The following is a 19,280-nucleotide window of genomic DNA, read 5'->3' on the forward strand; positions in this document are numbered from 1 at the left end:
GTCCTATCCACGTTGTCATAAGTGGCAAGATTCCCGTCTCATTTCTGGCTGAATAATATTCCATTGTTATATAGACCACATTTTTTCATTCATTCATCCGTCGATGGACGCTTAGGTTGTTTCCAAAACAGCTTTCTTAAGCACTAGTCCTATATTCTCATGGTTCCATGTCTCAAAGCCATTCAAGTTAAGCAAAACACAACAGTTATTTTTAACAATTATGAACATTTATTAAGCACCAAGAGTATACTGCACTGGTTGCTATATGAAAACACAATTATTGAAATAGTGTCCCTGCCACTGAGCTTACAATCTAAAATGAAATACAATAACAATGCTGTAAGCCGACCTCAAAATTTCCTTAATTTAGAAATTGCTAGTTTGGCAAATAAATGAGGCAAAATGATCTACCATCAGTTACAATGTTAATAAGGCTTTGAACATGATCCAAAGAACGTTTGACTTGTATCCAAACGTCTTCCCAATTATCTTAGGCTTGATAAGAAAAAGACCACCTAGAAGTGGTAAACAGTGAATTATTTCAAACGGCCTTGTAGGATTTTAAGCCAAGATTCGCTCACTAGCCTGAGTTTCTCTCCGGCCAGAGGAAGCCGTGCGAAACACCGTGAAGTAAGCAAGTCCGTCCTCCCGTCCACTGACAACTGTTCAGCCCTTCCTCCCCCCCGACGAGTGAGGACTCTGTGTCCCCTACAGCGGAGAAGGTGTGTGTCTGGATAAAACACCCCACAGCCTTGGAGGCTTAATGAGGCAGACTTGCAGGAAATACGAACTCGTATTTTATGAGAGGGGTGAGCAGTGGGACCTCTGCTACAGGAGAGACGTGAACCGAGCAGCAGTTCAGCCCATGCCTCTTCCCAGTGATTAGAAACACAGGCAAATGGGCGCCTTCTGCTCCGAATTTCTGGTGGGAGAGCATTTAGGAATTTGGCATCGAGACCCCCAGGCTGAAAACCCCGCACCATTCTGCCTGCATCCACAGTATAGTTTTTAATAAATACTTTGAAGATTTTTGTTGCTGGTCGTATATTAGCTGACAAAGGCACGCTGAAGGGATCCTGATTCTTGCTGTCAAACGCAAAGACAGCTTCAGACCTCTAAGCACAGTCTTAAACTATATATTGATTATCTTCAATCACTGATAATTCTTTGAACTCTAAAAGAACACTAAAAAATAAAGCAATTGGTTATAAATTAACTGAAATACAGTTTACTCTGTAAAGTGCATGCACAAATGTTTAAAAAATACATGCATACAAATATTTTAATGGCAGACTGGTAGCATCCTGAGATTTTTTTTTTAATGGTAAAACAGTATTTCAGCAATTTTTGGAAAAACCAATAATTTTCTCCTAAGTCCACCTTGGCAATTTTCTTTTACATGATAACATAGCAGCAGCAACATTTAAAAAATGTTCACAAAATTTGCTTTGCATACAAGTTTATCAGGAAAGACTGGTCCAGAAACTTCAGGATAAAACTTTTTACAAAGTAAAGTAATTCACCACTTTTAACCTAAAATTGATACTTAAACATTCCTCTTGCAATTTAAAAGTGTCATTTATGCCTCCTACTTATAGGAAATAAAATCTAATTATGAGATTTGTAATGAAAAATTTGAAACACACATCAACATCCTACTCTTCTAGTAAGATTACAGAAATTAATTTCAATGTGTTTCCCCAAAAAGTGAAAAAAAGTTTAACATATAATCATGGCTGTGGTAAATGAATTTGAGTTTACAAATCTCAGTCAGTGCACTTGTTTTTAGTTTGTAAGGTGTGAAACAGCTAGAATTCCTGATTAATGTATGTATTTTTCTAAGGCAAGGCAAGTTCGTTTATGTATAAAGCATAGATATTAGCTGGTTATAAAGGCAATAAGAGCAACACATACACATTCACTTTTTTTTAAAGTGATACATTCCAAACTACATAACATTTAATTTCATGTCCTATTCTAAGACTACATCTTTGACCTTAACCTTAGAAGCATAATTGCTGTAATACATTAAAAAATACTTCATTTCCCCAATATTGTAAAGTATACTGTATTTTCAGATACCTAGTATAAATTGTTTTGCACAAAATTTAAAAAGGAATACTATCAGCTATAACTACTGTGTGAAGGAGTCCACAAGGAGAACAAAATGTAAAACTAAGCACAGTAATTAAGGCGTTTATAACCCTAACAACAAAACCCCAAATCACGTAGTTCTGAATATACTTGCTTCTTATCTTAGTAATGTGTGTATTCATTTGCCACTAGTTTGATAAATGCACTAAGATTCCGTAAGGTCTGTTTCTCCTGGTTGGTTGTTTTTCTTTCTTATATCCTCCCAAACTGCAGTTGCAATTAATTTGCTTTTGAATACAAAGTAAAATAGTGTTTATATTTTTATCTGAGTCACGTAAAAGCTGACTCCTTACTTTCATTTTTACAAGTTATATTTAACTTTTTGGGCCTCAATTAAAATGTAACACTTAACCATGTTCTTCTGCTCTTAAGTACAGTTGCCATTTCAAATTGATAAGGGTTACTAACAAAGGCACATTTTCATCTCATCCATGTTTTAAATATGATTACACAAACTTTTTTCAATGAGAAAAAGGAGATGAAGAAAACCATTCAATAGGTCTTCTTCACTCTCAACTCTTTTGTGATACAGCTTTAAGGAAGGGTGTATTAGGTCAAGCAATGTTGTCATCTCTTATCTTTGCAGAGAAGAGAAAAAATAAGATGAAGTTACTTCCTTCCTAAGGTCTCAGCTAGCTTCTTAAGTCTTTTTTTCAGCTCCAACGGAAATTTCTCATAGCACTTCTTACAGACTGGCTTCATGTCAAACTCCACAAACTTATTCCTAAAGATAACAATAATAATAATAAAAAAGAAATTAGTGGAAATGTAGTCAACATTTGTATACAGACAGACAAATAACGTGCAGTAATTTTACTGAAGTAAATGAAGACACTATGCATATTACATCTATATTCGTATTAGCAAAAAACTATGATTCTAATCTCAATTCTAATCATTACGGTAAACATAAAAAATTCACAATATCATTTGAGGGAAGTTGCCCTTGTAAATTGATCTTGTACATCTATCTAATACAGAATGGATGTTATCGATACATTTTAGTCTGTGCTAAGTATACAGGGAATATAATGTAAATAAAATTCAGGTAATTAAAGTCAATCACATTTTAAAGTACCATGAGAGCACTTTAAAGAACAGTCATTCAAAGCAAAGAACTGTATTTCTGTAATTTGAACGACCCTCTCTTTACTGAAGGCAAAATCATCTTACTTAGTATTTTACTAAGTAAGAAAAAATCTAACATAATATATAGGTTATTTTGGTTGGCTGTCTGACAGAAAGCTTTAAATCCCTCTTCAAGGGCACAAGTGGACCAGGTGGTCACATCTGTGACCTGTGGTCTGTGGGCACATCTGTGAATGGCGTATGTACGGAGAACTCAACTCTTTTTAAAAAGCCAGGGCAATACACACTCTCAATTCACTTGTAAAACAATTGTGGACAGGTGTTGAGACGGCCTCCTAGCTATGGGTGATACATCTCCAGCTGACAGTTATGAGCGCTTATCACCATTGAAATCATGGGTCCTTAATTGTGAATGGAGCAAATGCAGAATTTTACAACTTGCTCATTTTCTGTGAAATTTGGGACAGGTCCGGTGATACGCTGTCAGCTGTGACATATTATTGTATCTGCTGATATAATTTTAAAGAACAACATTAATGACAAAGTTAATTCCTGACCACACATTTAAAGTGAAACATCTTTTATTTTAAAGCACCACATGGGGATTATTTTTACTGTTTTTCAGAGATCCTAATGCTGACAGTTATTCACATGATGTTACATTTCAACTAGCAATTTGATTTAAATAGTACCATTGAGGTAAAAGTTCTCCCAAAGTCTTCTTAGAACAAAAGCTATTAAAACCGCCATGTTTTTGATGAAAGAAATAAATTATCCCTGCTCCCAGAGATAATGCTAAACAAACCTTACGTTGTTTTAATCTTATATCTGAATTTTAATTCCTCTTTAATTTTAAACAATAAAAGAACTTTTAGAGCTCAGAACACAATGGTACTATGAAGGAACTGGGACAATCATGCTAGCAATTTAAGAGAATTTCCAAGATTGAAATATTTCCCATAAAAATCAGGAATACAATTGAGTTTGAAAACATCAAGAAAATGAGTTCATAACCAGCAGCATGTGGGCAGTGAATGAAAGCACATATACACACACCAGAGATGCCGTATCTTATTATGTACCTTAGAGGGTCTCTGCTTAGACAGGAAACATGCTGAGAGGATTCAGTTTAATACAGAACTTAGAACATGCAACACTGGAATTGATCAAATTATATTATTTTAGGCAAAGAAACCAAAAACCAGGATTTTAAAAGCTGCAATTATCAGACAAGAATACTTTGAGACTTTTCCAGTATCTATTAGGAGATTAGAATTCTTCCCTTTGAATCCACTGGAAAAAGAAAAAAGAAATCTATACCATATTGTGATTAAAAAAACGAGCTGAGAGAGTCTACAGGTTCAGGGACAAAAGTGAAGTACAAGCCAGTGTTAAGTGTGAACCCTTCTCAAGGTGTGGAACTTTAATAATTAGGCAGAAGGACCAGCTCTACATGGGACAAATGCTTCTATTTCAACCTCTCGTGGCTACAGATACATGCCCGAAAGTAACGAAAAACGCAAGAGACAAAAACAGAATGAAAACATATTCTAAAGGACTAACCAAAGGAGAAAGCAGTGAAAATGCTGACAGAGGGATAGAAAAGTTTACAAACAGACTGGCTTTTTCTTTTTCTGCTTGTCCTTATCCTTTGCTTCTCTCTCCCGTTTGGCAAGTCGCCTCTTAAATTCTTCTGGCATTTTCTCATAACAGTGTTTGCAGACTGGTTTTAGATCAATTTCAACAAACTTATCCCTTTGCGCAGGACAGAGAAGGAACAGGAGAAAACAGGGAACAATTAAAGGAAGAAGCTTTGCTCTTAGAAGGCCTGAACAGAAAGAAGAAATAAGGCATCAGATCATTCTTTTTAAACTCTGTTAACAACGTCCCCTAAGCGCTCGTCGCGGGGCCCGCGGGAGCCGAGGGCAGACTTACTTGAGCGTTAACTTGGCGCTGCAGGTGGAGCAGGAGAAGCAGTGCACGCACCAGGCCTTGTTGAGGGCGGAGACCACTAGGGGACAGGATGGGGAAGTCACTCACCACACCCACCCGTCCCCTCCCGGGGTGGGCGCCCTCCTCAAGGGCTTTTCTCACCAAAGAGCCACACAGGGCACTAAAAATCTCAGTGCCATTAACTGACGTTCACAGGATCAGTCGATGTTATTCATTAATTTATCTCATCACGTTGTCAGAACACACAACCCCAGCTCTGCATTTGTCTCCCACGACTGTAGGCTTCCCCTTAGGGAAGATCACCGTTGCCTTTTCAACCCGTGTTGGTGGTTCATGTTTTCTTCTCCCGTGAGGCATCCGAACGGCAGGTACCAGATCTGCACGCCGACGCCCCCCAGCCCCGCCCCAACTGCCAAGCTGTGACTGCGCGCCCGGCTTTCCTAGCACAGCAGGTAATTAAAACAAAGTCCAGACGCTGACTCACCGGCCTGCAGGAGCCTGTCTTCCAAGCCAACACTAGGGCAAGAGCTTCCCTCCCCTGGCAGCTGCCTCCCGTGGGCGGGGGTAAGATTTATTCCCAAAGGCACTAGAGATCACTTTCCTGAAGCCACCCCTTCGTGAAGGGCACACGGGCAGTGTTTCAGAAAGCATTGGCAGAGTTAGGCTCTCTGCTCAGAGGCTGCAGCAGGAATGTTTGCAACTTCGCCAGGAAGCTTCTGGCAGAACTTGCTGTGCCTGTTGGCAAACACAGCTGCTTCCTTCCCGTCCACGTCAATCAGGGACGAGGGGGCGGGCCCTGGAAACACCCAGAGATAACTGCCAGGGTGCAGGGGACCCTTCCTAAGTGCTCCCAAGAAACACGCCCTGCAGCTTCCAGAAGGAGGGACTGCAAGGAGAAGAGGCCTTGGGGTCAGCCGCTCCTATGGTAACGACCCTACGGCACTGGCCTAAAGTATCACCATAAACGAGCAGCAAGCCCACCTCTTTAGGAGTTAGCATCTCCCTGCTGGAGAACACTTGGGAAAAGTAACCGATAACGATCGCATTCCAAACAACCTTTTTCAATCTTCACATGACCCAAGGGTTTTTGTGTCAAAACGGTGCCCTACAGGTTAAAACCGCTGCAGGTACTTACCATCACCTTCTATAACACGGTTGCAGTGGAAACAAACATCACCAAATAGCTGAAAACGGAAAAAAAAAAAAAAAAGTAAAGACGTGTTACAACTAAGTATCAGAACATCAAACACTTAATATAAATAATTTCAGTTCTTTGTACGACTTAAAAACAAATACCTGGCTACCTAAACCCAGAATCTGCCATTACTAGAGAGAGAATCAGCAAACGTTCACTGACTAGTGTTTACTTCCTACAATGAAAAGAATTTACTCTTCCTCATGATCAAAAACAAAGGCTCTGGAAACGTTCTGGATTTCGGGAAGCTAGAGGAGCACGAAAACCCCACACTGGGTCTGGTGCTGGAGTGGAAAAAAGGCCAGAAGGACTTTATGGGGTCAGGTGACAGAACTGGAATGGACAGATTGAAGTCATCGATACAGATAGCTACGGTTACGTAAGAGATTCCCGTATTCTTGAGAAATGTACACCGCAGTATTTAGGGGTAAGGACCATGGGGAACTCTTGGGAAATGTACACTGCAGTATTTAGGGGTGAGGACCATGGGGAGCTCATTATCAAACGCTTTAGAAAACATGCGCGTGCGCTCATAGGTCTGTAAACTTGTGTATGAGGAAACGTGCATTCACGTAAGTGTCGTCTCCATAGAGAGGGCAGGACACACGCATGCTGAAGCCGGTAGTAAACCTGAGTAAAACAGGTATTTTCTTTGTATTTTTTTATTTTACAACCTTTCTGCGAGCCTGAAATGATTTTCCAAATGAAACGTTAAAAAGCAATCGCTGGAGCCCAACGTACATCTTCCCAGAGCGCTCCCTGTGCTTAAGTATTGAGAGGCTCAGGCTCATACACGTGTGTGTCGTAGCCCACGAGCCCCGTCACTACCTGGTTGTAGTGGGTTTCACAGTACGCCAGGCCCTTCCTCTCGTAATGGCGATGTCCGAGAAACGGTTTCTCGCACTTGGCACAAACAAAATGCTGAAAGAAATGGCGTTAGGTCATACTTGGATTGCTGTGTTTTATTTACACAGTGAAGCAAAACCCCAAAGCTGAAGTAGCTCAGAGGAGATCCGTGACAGTCGGGGGTGCTTATGTCGGTGGCCCTGTAGTGCATCCAGCCTTCGTCCAGGCGTCCGGAGGCCTAGACTCGACAGCACAGAATGAGGACAAAGGTGAACGTGGGGACACGTCTCTGGGCTGGACCAGGACACCTCCTGCCTCAAGGATCTAGGAAGCAAGAGCACTGCTTGCCTCGCCACTTGGAGGTCACAGAGCCGTGTAGAATCTATGTTCTTAGTCTTCCACGAGGTCCACATGTGCCCCTCAGCATCCCCCAGCCTCGCCAGCGCACCTGAGCCTCGGGCGTGCGAGGGCCCCGGTCACGGTACTCACCTCCACGTGCCACTGCTTGCCCATGGCGTTCACCACGCGCCCTTCGATGGGCCGGCGGCAGGCGCCACAGATGGGGACCCCCATCTTGTCGTGGCACGGCAAGCAGTACAGCTCCCCCTTCAGCTCCCGGGCGTCGGCGGTCAGCTCCTTCCTGCCCATGAGAAAGGGACCCGCTGAGCAGCACCGCGGCGAGGCGGGCAGGCAGCCGGTGCAGCCCCTGTGCCTCCGGGGTTCCGAAGAGAACCCGCAACGACCCCTGTAGCTGCTTTACTCCCCCTCGGGGGTGGTCAGAGTAGTCTGATCAAGACGCTTGAACAGGCTTCAGATTCGTATCCAAACATCCGCCTCGTGCGGTGCTGACAAGCCGGACACACACCACCGCGCCGGCCACAGCTACCGTCCCCTGTCTGCCGTCACTTTAGAGTCCCTCATCTTCCTTAAAACGCTGGGGAGGAGTATCCCAGGCGTGAGGACAGACCCGCCGATGTTATCTTCCCAAAATAACCGAGGAGTTTGGAGACTAGCTCCACGTACTGACGCTCACTAGCAAGCTGCTAAGAGTAGTTTTAGGTGAACAGAAAATACACAGACGGAACGCTCAGACCGGCCCTCCTCCAAATGCTTATGTTCACTACTATTTTCAGTCTCCTGAGTCAATAAACAGAGATGGCCCCAAATCAAGATGAATTTCATCGGGTTTAAACGATTCTTTAGAAGTGCTCATGAACAATGAACCGAGGGAGGACAGGCAAGAGAACGAGATAAGGTAGAAACTGAACTCCCAAAAGAAGCTGTCTGCCAGCCTTCACCCCAGCTCTCCACTCCCTACCGTAACTTAGCACGGATGGTCACGCCGACTAAAGTATCTTTTCCATTAAGTTCTTATATTAGATGGCAGATTCCGAAGCTCACAGCCTAACAATTTATCATGAGCTTTTGAGGAAAAAAAAAAATTCCCTTTAGGTGTAAATACAGCAAAAGTAACAAATGTAATTTAAGATAACACTCTAATGTCACACCCTGTTATGCACGTACCAAGATGAGACCTTTTTAAGTTTTTTGTTTGTGGGGGGATCCTGGACTGGAAGAACATAGTTATGAAAAACGGTTGTGGGAATCATTAGGGATATTTTAATACGAGCTGACTATTTAAAGGTATGTGTATACGTTCATGTGTACACGCACACACACAAATGTGGCAACGTGTTGCCTGGTGAAACTGAATGAACGGTATGGCGGGTCTCTATGCATTAGTCTCCTGACTCTTCTACAGTTTTAACGTTTTCCAGATTAAAAGTTGAAGGAAACCGATTTGGGTGCCAGAGTAACAGAAAGACTATAGATCAGCGTGATCACTGGTTCCCTCTATTTGTACAATGAAAAGGAAGACACCGCAGTACCCGCAGTTGGCACAGTTGAAGTGGTCTGGATGGTAGGGGTCGTTCTTGAATATCAGAGGCTGCTCGTCAATGATGGCGTGACACTTCTGGCAGATGTATTTCCCAAGGCCTCGGGCCTTCTCTCGGTTATGGCAGGGGCGACACAGATGTCTAAACAGAGCCAAAACTGTTTTAGAAACTTAAATTTAAGATCTAAGGTTCTTCCTAATAATTGCAAAAAAAAGATTCCCGTATCTATGAAAAGAAATTAAAGAAACCATTTCTTTAAACATCACCGCTGGGCTTAAGAGAGCAGAACCGAGCCCCGACTTTTCACACGGAGAGTTATTTATCCCTCCCAGAGGACCAGACTGATGGCTGAGAAACTCCCTGCGGCAGCCTCTCCTGCAGACACCGGGCCCCACGCCCCAACTCCGTGTCCGAGGCCCCAGGCAGCACGCGTGACCGCAGAGCGTCACTCTGCCCACCCGTGCCCGACGGGTGACAGGGTGCCCTGCTCCTACCTCCCGGCGCTCTTGACAAACCCGATGTCTGCCAGGACGCCCTGGCAGAGGTCACAGCGGAAACACTCGGGGTGCCAGCTGTTGTTCATGGCTTTGATCACTCGGCCGATGGTGAATTCCCCTGCGGAGCGGAGCACACGGGCTGCAGCGCAGCGTCCCCGCCCTCGGCCGCCGGCAAAACACCGGCCCCTCTCCCCAGTGTGCGGCTCCCGCACAAAGTGCTACGTTAGAAAAGTGCTTCCCTGTCATCTGAGTCCTTGTTTTGGGTTCTGTAGCTGCCACACTTTCAGGCTGTCTATCACATCTCTGAATCGGCTTTTCCAGAGAAGGTACTGGGCTCTCCCTCTCCCGAAGGTCTTTTTGGTTTTTTCTGGTCATGGACACAGAAAACAGAAATCCACCGCACGTTTTCTCGTACCACATACTTAATTTCTTCCTTCATTCAACCTTGTCAGCATGCTACTCGGTGCCCCCAGTCTCTCCTGCTGTGTGACACGCAGGCCACCCCTGCGCGTCTCAAGGTCCCCGCTGAGGCCGCCCGGGCTGCGCTGACAGGGAAGAAAGGAATCCTACGGGGCATCGAACAGAAGTTCGGTGAGTCCTGGGCTTACCTTCACCCTACAGGCCCTGAGAAGCGTCATTAACATTACTGACGGGAAGAGGGCTGACGAAACACCGCACCTGCACGCTTTCCTTCCTATGAGCACGTGCTATGAGGTCGTTCTGAAGGAAACTTACTTTTCACCGTGCATTGGGCAGTGGAACTTACCACACTGGTGACAGCAGGGAGCAAAGAGCATCTGAAAGTCATGTTCACAGTACTTCCTTCCTTCAAACTGAAACAGAAAGTACCAGCGACTTGTAAATAGGAAACAATCCCGGGATGAATGGAATTTTTCTGCGGAGACTGTAGGAAAGAGGTTTCTGGACTAGAGCTCTGCCCAGAATCTGTAATCCTCCTGAGATATGTAAAGGCAGACACACTTTGGTACCTTCCCGGCACCTAGTGTGGGCACAGGAAAGACCCGCTGAGGCCAGAACTGATCCTCTGCCCCCAGAGAAGGGTGAGCTCCTCCCACAGACACCCCCCCGGAAAATGTGCACAGACGTACAAACCTCCCCCCACGTTGAAAATACGTACTTACGAACAGTAAATATGCTAGCATATTTTAAAAAAATAAACATTTTTAAATGGGGCCAAAACCCGTTTAAAAAAATATCCTTTTCCTACAGGTGGAAAATTTATCCTTCATTTCTCTCCTTGAACTGTTTTCCTTTCATTTCCCCCCAAAAGTTTTATGCTACAACAATACTTTTTCCACCAAGGTCTTTAACTGGTCATCCTACCATATTTCTCTGCAATTAAAATGTATTGTGAAACTTTAAAATTTGTTTTACTTTCCAAATCCATAAGGCCCTAAAGGTTAACATTCTTCTTCTTCTGGATTAAGTTGTCATTACAATGATTATTGGTATACAAATGATGAAAACATAGGTATGTTACGAATGTTACATTTTCTTCACTATTTAATTATTTACATGAGAAGCAAACCCTAATGAGATGAGCAGGGCCACTCTGTACCCTCACCATTATTTCATGCTTCCATGGACGAAGATGACCGACCACTGGAAGACTCAGGGTTCAACATTAATTCTAGATTTATTTTCTATTTTGGGGGTTGCTCGTACCCTTTTCATGTAAATAAGTCATGGGAATTATATAATGCGTTCCTTTGACTCTCTGAGCTCCTTACAAGTTATCTGTCAAAATCACATATTGTTTGATTATCAAAATCCATGCTTAATGATGTTCCAGTTGTCAACTCAATCTCCTCAATTATGGAAGTCAGCTGCAGATTTAGCTCATTCAGTTGACTGACCACATCCCCTACAGCTCAACTGGCCTTCCGGGCAAAGCAGATTTATCTTGTGCCAGAAAACGTCTTACTTCGTTTTTAAGCTCAAATGAATGAGCTCTGATACATTTAATGAGTCTATTTTTTAAAGTTACAAACAGAAGGTATTAACTCAGTACACTATTACTCAATACTGCGTCACAGTGCATTGTAACGTGTAGCCCAAAGCAGAAGTTATTTATAAGTGAGATGTGTGCCTTTACTGAGAGTATATTGTGTACATCCATAGAAATCTGATATCGAGCTTTCAGCAGTCAGTTTTTAAAGAAACGTAATATAAAAATGCAGAAATAACTGTACTTAGAAATGATCAACTTTTTACCTGCCACCTCGTCTTGCTCAGTGGAGGAAGGAGACTCAAACTGTCTCAATTTGCCACTTAAGTTTACTAGTGAAAGGCTGGGTAATGGTAACAAGGCGTCGTAAAGCCTTCAGAAGGATAGTGTTTTGTGGCTTGTGTGCATGCGCGAGTGGCAGTTTTAATTGATCAGTTTTTAAAATCAGTATTTTCGATGGAAATAACTCGATCAAAGATCTGTCACAGACTTTTGAGACCCATTAAAATCAAGTGTAAGGAGAAAAATAAAAGAAATGATCAGCAATGACTCTGCATTTAATGAAAAGAGAAAGACACATATTGCTTAAAAAAACAAAGCAAAAGGAGGCCAGCAGTTGGCATATATGCTGTAATTGTTAGTAGAAGACTGAAAAGCTTAGGGCCGGTTGTGGTTGGAATAAGTCTTTAAAGCTGTGATTCATGCGGGCAGGACACGGTGGGGCTTAAGGACCCTGCCGTGGACGGACGCAGACGCAGCCCGGCTGGACCGCGACCTGCTCGGGGCCCGGTGAGCGGCACGCCTGCTCTGCTCGGCTCCCACCATGCCCGCCCTTCCGCAGCCTCTCTGCACGCCTCTCTCTGCCTTAAAACGATGAGTCCTTTTGAAATTAGGGGACGAGATTAGGGCAAAGTCCTAAAAGACCGTTGTCACGACGACTCCCCACATTCCCAAGCCTGCCATCTATCTGCATACAGAACACCCGATACGGCTCCTCAGCTCGGCTGCATCCTTAGCAAGAGAACACATAAGGCCGGGAAAGGCGGGTAGCCCTGTGGGTTTAGGGACCCCCCAAATCTCTTCTGATTGGGGTCCTAGAGCAGTTTGTCAGAGTAGGATTTCACATCCCTTCCTTTCGTCAAGGGCGAGGACTAAGCGCTATCGGGAATGCAAAAACATCATCAGGCAAACCGACTTCAGGGTGAACAACAGTCCCTGAGACCAGAATCTGAGGGTCCAGGAATGGGCCCTTGAAGCCATCCCTATGGCAACCCCCCTGCACGCCCGGGGTGTGCTCCCCCTAATGAAGACTTCTGAAAAGGGAGAGCTTCTTTTGCTAGAACGAGCTGCCTCTTTTCTAAGCATGTAGAAATGATCAGACATACTCTGGCTCGATTTCTGAGCGCAGGAGAAAGGCCGGAGGCTGATCCAAAGTAAAACTCTAGGGTGTGAAATGAAGAAAAGTCAGAACGCATCAAGTTGGAAGAATCAAACTTCCATGAATACTGTCTTTCTAGGTACAACCCAGAACTGGTTTATCATAGAACAAGTCTGTAGAATAAGAAAAATTAATGCTCCAAATTCGCAGCGTTTAACAAAATGCCAAAGAAGCCTGCGACCCGCCAGGATGGGGAGGGGACCCTGGCCAAGAACAGCCCTGCTTTTAATGGTTCTAAGTTTGGTTGGGAGTTCCGTGAAGATTCTCTTTGGGGGAAAAGAAGAATCCTGCCGCTTTAAAGAAAGCTCAGAATTTGAAACTGTGCTGATGGTCTCACCTCCAGCCACATGCAGATGTGAGAAGTCTTCCCAGGTTTCCTGCCCACCAGCCTTGCCCCCAGGGTCCAGCTTCCTGAGGAATCACTATTCCTTCCATATTAGAGGAAACCAGGGAAGTAACCTCTTTGTAAAGTCTTCCCACTAAATCACTCACCACAAATTGGACTTTCCTGTTATGCATTTGTGATGGGGGGGCAGGGGTCACATTGGGGGAATTCACACTAAGGAGAGAGAAAGGTGAGGTGTCCTGAGCCGAGCTGGGCAGGCTGCCTGGCCTCCCCCGCTCCATCCTGTCGGTAACTTTTCTGGAATCACGTCACTCTGGAACGGTTGGTTCCACTTTATTTCACAAACCATTTCCTTTGGGGAAAAATTAAGATAATCCTTTTGGAGGAAATCCCTGATGTCACAAAATGAGATTTAGGAAGTGGTGTCATGGCCACACACAGTGTCAGGGCCTGGGGGCCAAATGGGTGTTTCCCCCTGGAAATGGCATTTAATCAACCGCCTGTGACTTGGCCGTTTTACAAACACTTCTCCACGTTATTGGAGAATGACGGGCAACACTGACAGCCCATGACGACAGGCTTCCCTCTCAAGATTCAACCGCAACACCAAAGTAAGGATCACGAATCACACGCAGTGTTTTGTTCTTATTTGATCACTGTCTTCCGATATGGATAAAGTTAAAAGATGGATAACTTTTGGGGACTTCCCTGGTGGCGCGGTGGTTAAGAATCCGCCTGCCAATGCTGGGGACACAGGTTCAAGCCCTGGTCCAGGAAGATCCCACGTGCCGCGGAACAACTAAGCCTGTGCGCCACAACTACTGAGGCTGCGCTCTAGAGCCCTCGAGCCACAAGTACTGCAGCCCACATGCCTAGAGCCTGTGCTCCGCAACAAGAGAAGCCACCGTAATGAGAAGCCCGCGCACTGCAACGAAGAGTAGCCCCCGCTCGCCGCAATTAGAGAAAGCCCGTGTGCAGCAACAAAGACCCAACGCAGCCAAAATAAATAAATAAATTTATATTTAAAAAAAAGATGGATAACTTTCATAATCATTAGTAATTAAGAGTTATTTAAAATTAAAATGTAGAAGTAGAATCTTTTAAAAGAGAAAACAATTTCAGTTTGGGGAGCCGGTTCTAGTTACTACACAGAAAGTATGTCTTGGCTTCTGGTAAATGACGACAGTATTTTCGTTACAGCTGAGTGATGAGCTGCCCAAGGATGCGGACAAGCACATCTCGTTTTATCGTACTTCGCAGACAGTGTGTTTTCTACACACTGAAGGTTTGTGGCAACCCTGCTTCCCGCGAGCCTGCCGGCGCCATTTTCCCAACAGCATTAGTTTAAATTAAGGCGTGTAGGTTGTTTTTCAGCCATTATGCTACTGCAACTTAACAGACTACATATAGTGTAAATGTAACTTTTCTATGTTCTGGGAAACCAAAAAATTCGTGCGACTCGCTTTATTGCCATACTCGCTTTGTTGTGTGGCCTGCACCCAAACCCACACTACCTGAGGTCTGCCTGTACTTATCTCCCTGTGCCAATTTACACAAGAAGGTGTATGCTTTCTTTAGGGTCTTTCTTAAGTGAGTTCTTTCTAGAAATACTTTCTAAATACATTTTATGGCACAAGAATTCACTCTGACTGCAGTCAGATTCTTAGAGATGGACCACAAGGAGGTCTTGTTCTGTGCAGGGCTCTGCGTACACGGCCTGGGGAACGAGCCATTTAGAACCAACCTGCTGCCAGCACAGGGAAGTTCATTACCTACGGGAAGAGGTGTTAGTGCAGCAGGTCGCGGCCGAGGGTGGCTGTGCTCCCCAGGGGAAAGCCAGCAATGTGTGTAGGTACTTCCAGTTGTCACAACTGGGTATGTAAGGGGAGACCAGGGATGTTTCTAACACCCTATGACACACGGGACGCCCCACAGCGAAGCGCCATCCAGCACAGAGGGCCCGCAGCGCGAGGACGGGGACCCTGCTTGGAGCGTGCCCGGGGCCGGCTGACCAACGGGCACTGCGCGCGCCGCCTGCTCCAAGCTCATCACCCGGCGCTGCCGCACGACGTGGCCAGCAGACGCACAGCGTGGGAAAGAGAAAGCGACAGGGAGGGAGCAGCGGACCATGGCAATAACAGAGCCTGCCTTTCTTCTCTGTTGCTCCCCTGGAATCTCTCTCCTAAGCCTTTGTCATAATTACGCATTTCAATAAAAAGATCTTAGATTGGAAGAGCGTATGTCAGGGAAAGAACACCGTATTGGATATTAGGGACCAAACTAGGTTCGAATCCCATTTATGTCACTCATCTGCTGTCAGCAAGCGCATTTCAGCCTCTCTGGGCCTCAAGGAAGAAAAGGCTTTCCAGGGTGTGGAGACCAATGTCTGCTCAGCGGCAGGCTCCCTAGAGCCCCGTAAATGTGCTCTGGGTCTGACCGCCCTGCTCCGGCTTAGGGGCCGGAGAGCCTCATGAGACCTCAGCCCCTGCCCCACCCCTTCTCCCCCTGCTCCCCTCACCCTCTTCAGCCCCACCCTCTGGCTGTGGGTCACTGGGTCCCCTCTTCCGCTCAGCCCCCCAAACTGTCCCCTGCCGTTCCCAGCCCGAAAGCCATTGCCCTTCACAGAAAGAGAGATTCTCGTTCCAATTGCACAGGTTTCTGTCGTAGGGAACGTGTGTTTCTGGGACACAGCAGGAGCTGGAAAAATGCGTTTGAGTGGATAACATGGTGTCCCTGAGCTGTGTCTTGACACGCTGCGCCACAGGCTGGCCGGGAGCTTCCCTCCCAGGGGCACTGTTTCTATGGGAAGATGCTGTCGAGTTGGCCAACAACTGACTTACTAATGACCTTTAAAAACCACTGTTCCTTCCTCAGGAATGGCCTGTAAAACAGAAAAAGTTTAAAATCTGCTTGGTAGAAGGAGAAGGAGAAATCAAACAGTGGCCAACTCTGGGTATCCCATAACTACGTATACGTATCATCACATAGAGAGACACATGCAAATGCGTAAGGAGGTGATCACATACGTGCACGCGCGCGCACACACACACACACACACACACACACACACACACTGTCGTCCTCGCTCACAGCTCGTGGTCATCCCTAGACCAGCACCCCCAAAGCAGACATGAGAAGGAGGTTCCAGGACTGGTCAGAATGAACACAAGCGAGCGCGGGCCACGTGGTGACACCACAGGATCAGGGAGAACAAGTGCTGGGGAAGAAGAGGAGACACAGAGAAGAGCTGGATACGGAGGGGGTGCCCCCTTCCCCCCCAAACAAGAGCCCCTTTAGGACACAGGTGCTGGGAGTTGTGGGGCAAGAGGAAGCGGGCCGTGCTGGGGCGGGGCGGGGGGCACCTGCAGGGCCGGCGGGCAAGCCCCAGACACCCGCCACCGTCACTGCCCAGGGCCACCCCTGCCCTCGCGCATGCCGCCCGCCCACCGGTACCCACCTCATAGAAGAGGCCCTCGGGGAACTGCTGGAAGCACTGGGCGCACACGAAGCACTGCTCGTGGTACAGCTCGCCGTTGCTATTGACGATCTTCTCGGCGGGCGCGAAGCCTCCCCGGCAGCGCTCACAGCTGGCGTTGGCCAGGGCGTTGGCCATGTTGCTGCAACACACAAGGGACACAGGTCACGGACGGCGGCCCTTCCCGGGAGCTCAGTCTGAGGCCACAACAATCATATCTTGTCCATAAAGCCCACTTTCCCGCTTGCGACCCAAGGTCTCAACCCCACCCAGCGTCCGGGGTGCAGACCCTCTGGTTCGCCGACATTCCTGCATCCCCTGCCAAATGCCCACGACGCACCCACACCGCCTTCCAGGAGGCAGGGATGCAGGGGGCACCGAGAGCCGCCTCAAGGGCTGAGCCGACAGCCTGACAAGTGGCCTCATTAAGTCCCCCTCACGTGGGTCCGGACACGCTGAAGGCTCGGCCAGACGCAGGCCCCCTCGCACCCGCCGTGAGGGCCTGCCGAAAGCAGCTTCAGTAGCTCTACAACCCACCAAATGCCTTAGCCCTATAATCCAATTGGGAAGACAAACGCTGAACACTAATATTACAAAATGTATCTTAAAAGCACAGAATTTTCCACTCTGAAGATCATTTTACAGATGGTGAAGCGCAGGTTCAGAGACCAACGAGCCCAACCTTGCAAAGCTGTCCAGCTCACAGGAGACACAGGCCCAGAATCCAGGTCCCCCGCCCACGAGTCACAACCAGATGATGGCGTCAGGTCAAATGCTCGAGAGGACGTGAGAGGTCCCTCTACGAGACCCCGGCTGGTGAGTCCGGGCCGGGGTCCCCCTGGACCCCAGCACACGCGTGTGCTTCCAGTGAAGGCCCACGTCCCACCCAACCCTGTGCAGCCTGGAGGAAAAGCATACAATCAAGCCCGTGACCAGACCACTGCTTACTCTGAATCTCACATAAAGGAACGGCCTCCAGGTGGGGAGATCCCCAGGCAGAGCAGGCGCTGGCCCAGCCAGCTTCGTGGTTTGCAAGTTTATTTTCAGGTATCCAGACCCCACTCAGAGCGCACGCTCTGCTCTGTGGCCGGCCCCGGGGCAGCTTCTGTCCACCCAGACACCCTGTCAGCCCAGCTGGGGAAGTCATCGCCGACGAACCTTCCCAGCCCCCCAGGCGGCAGGTGGGCGGGGGTCCATCCCACAGGCAGACGGGCTGCCCCGTCCCATCACAGCCTACATCTCCCTGCTTCCTTAGCAAGGTTGGCGCGGCGCATGCTTCGCCCCCGCCTACCCCAGCGGAAGACAACCCCGCCCTCTTCCTCCAAAGCTCTCACCCAGCAGTATCCTGCCCTGTGGTATTCACACTCCACCAGAAGTGCCATGTTCACAACCCCACACCAAGCAAAACTCAATTAAAGCGCCATCAGAAAAGGAAGGAAGGGAGGCAGCCTCACTGCTTGTGGCAAACCTGACCTGAGTCTCATACTAAATTAAATTTTCTACTTTGTCACTGCAAAGTTACTGTGGATCAGGGAGAAAAACCCATCAACTCCCTTCGTCACCTGGCTTTGCCATAAGCCAGACGAACAGCGGTAGTTTTATCAAAGCTCTGGAAAGGCTTGTTGCCCCCCCTTCTCCAAAGTGGGGGCCAGCATCCACAGGCATCCGTCAACGAGGTGTGCTCAGCCCACAGCTGCCCTCATGGGCCTAGGACCATTTTGAGGACGAAATAAGAAAAAGTATATAAAACCACTTTGGAAACCAGAAGGTGCTACTCAAATATGAAGCATTATTATTACTTTAAAACTTTCTTCGAAGAGTCACCAAATTCTCAATGATTTTAGTAGAACCCCAGGAGACCTACAAAAGAAGAAATCCTGGAACATCCTGACTCATGATTTCCTAGATCAGTGACCCTCTCGGGGTGGAAATGTCCTCCCTTTCCCCACGTCTCTGTGGGAGGCCACATTTTCTTTATAAACTTCATGTGAAACAACATATTGCAGAAGGATGAATGCAGGTGAAACAGTTTTATCAAGACAGACATTAATGAGATTTTCAAAAATGTAATACAATGCCACTCTTCCCCCCAAGTTTTCTCATTTTGGAAACAATTTTCATAAAAACTTAATGAATATTAATATGTATTAATATTATTAATGTGCGATGAGCTTATTGTTATTTTAAATGAACTAATAAATACTTAAATTTTTCTCAGTTTTATTTTCTAATACAGTAAATGCTGATAAAACAAAAGCTATTTGGAGACCTCAATGTTGCTTTAAGAATGTAAACGGGTCCCAAGATCAAAATGTTTATCAATGACCTATTTATACTCATTACACTATAGACCGTTTACATTCAAGTTCAAATACTCAAATAGTTAGAAAACAGACACATTATACAAACAACCTTTCCCC

General features: G+C 46.2%; 1 protein-coding gene across 6 annotated transcripts in view; it reads right to left on the minus strand.

Annotated features, from left to right (window-relative positions):
• Positions 1–205: 205 nt before the first annotated feature.
• Positions 206–19,280, minus strand: part of LIMS1 (LIM zinc finger domain containing 1) — a 98,426-nt gene continuing 79,351 nt past the window's right edge. For 4 of the 6 annotated variants that reach the window (XM_022599256.3, XM_022599257.3, XM_022599255.3 and 1 more), the window contains exons 2-10: positions 16,843–17,002; positions 10,399–10,465; positions 9,630–9,750; positions 9,127–9,276; positions 7,727–7,877; positions 7,220–7,312; positions 6,332–6,380; positions 5,179–5,254; positions 206–2,878 (exon numbers count right to left, since the gene is read on the minus strand). In XM_022599256.3, coding sequence (XP_022454964.1) covers positions 2,764–2,878; positions 5,179–5,254; positions 6,332–6,380; positions 7,220–7,312; positions 7,727–7,877; positions 9,127–9,276; positions 9,630–9,750; positions 10,399–10,465; positions 16,843–17,002 — 982 coding nt within the window. In that variant the 3' untranslated portion in view covers positions 206–2,763. Of the gene's footprint in view, positions 2,879–4,854; positions 4,999–5,178; positions 5,255–6,331; positions 6,381–7,219; positions 7,313–7,726; positions 7,878–9,126; positions 9,277–9,629; positions 9,751–10,398; positions 10,466–16,842; positions 17,003–17,808; positions 17,902–19,280 lie in introns of those variants that run through there. The other 2 variants (XM_089922523.1, XM_022599258.3) reach the window with 2 other exon arrangements.

The sequence above is a fragment of the Delphinapterus leucas genome, chromosome 13 (assembly GCF_059928025.1).
Source record: "Delphinapterus leucas isolate spDelLeu-1000000601 "Yukka" chromosome 13, BTC_Dleu_Yukka2, whole genome shotgun sequence".
NCBI classification, from domain to species: Eukaryota; Metazoa; Chordata; class Mammalia; order Artiodactyla; family Monodontidae; genus Delphinapterus; species Delphinapterus leucas.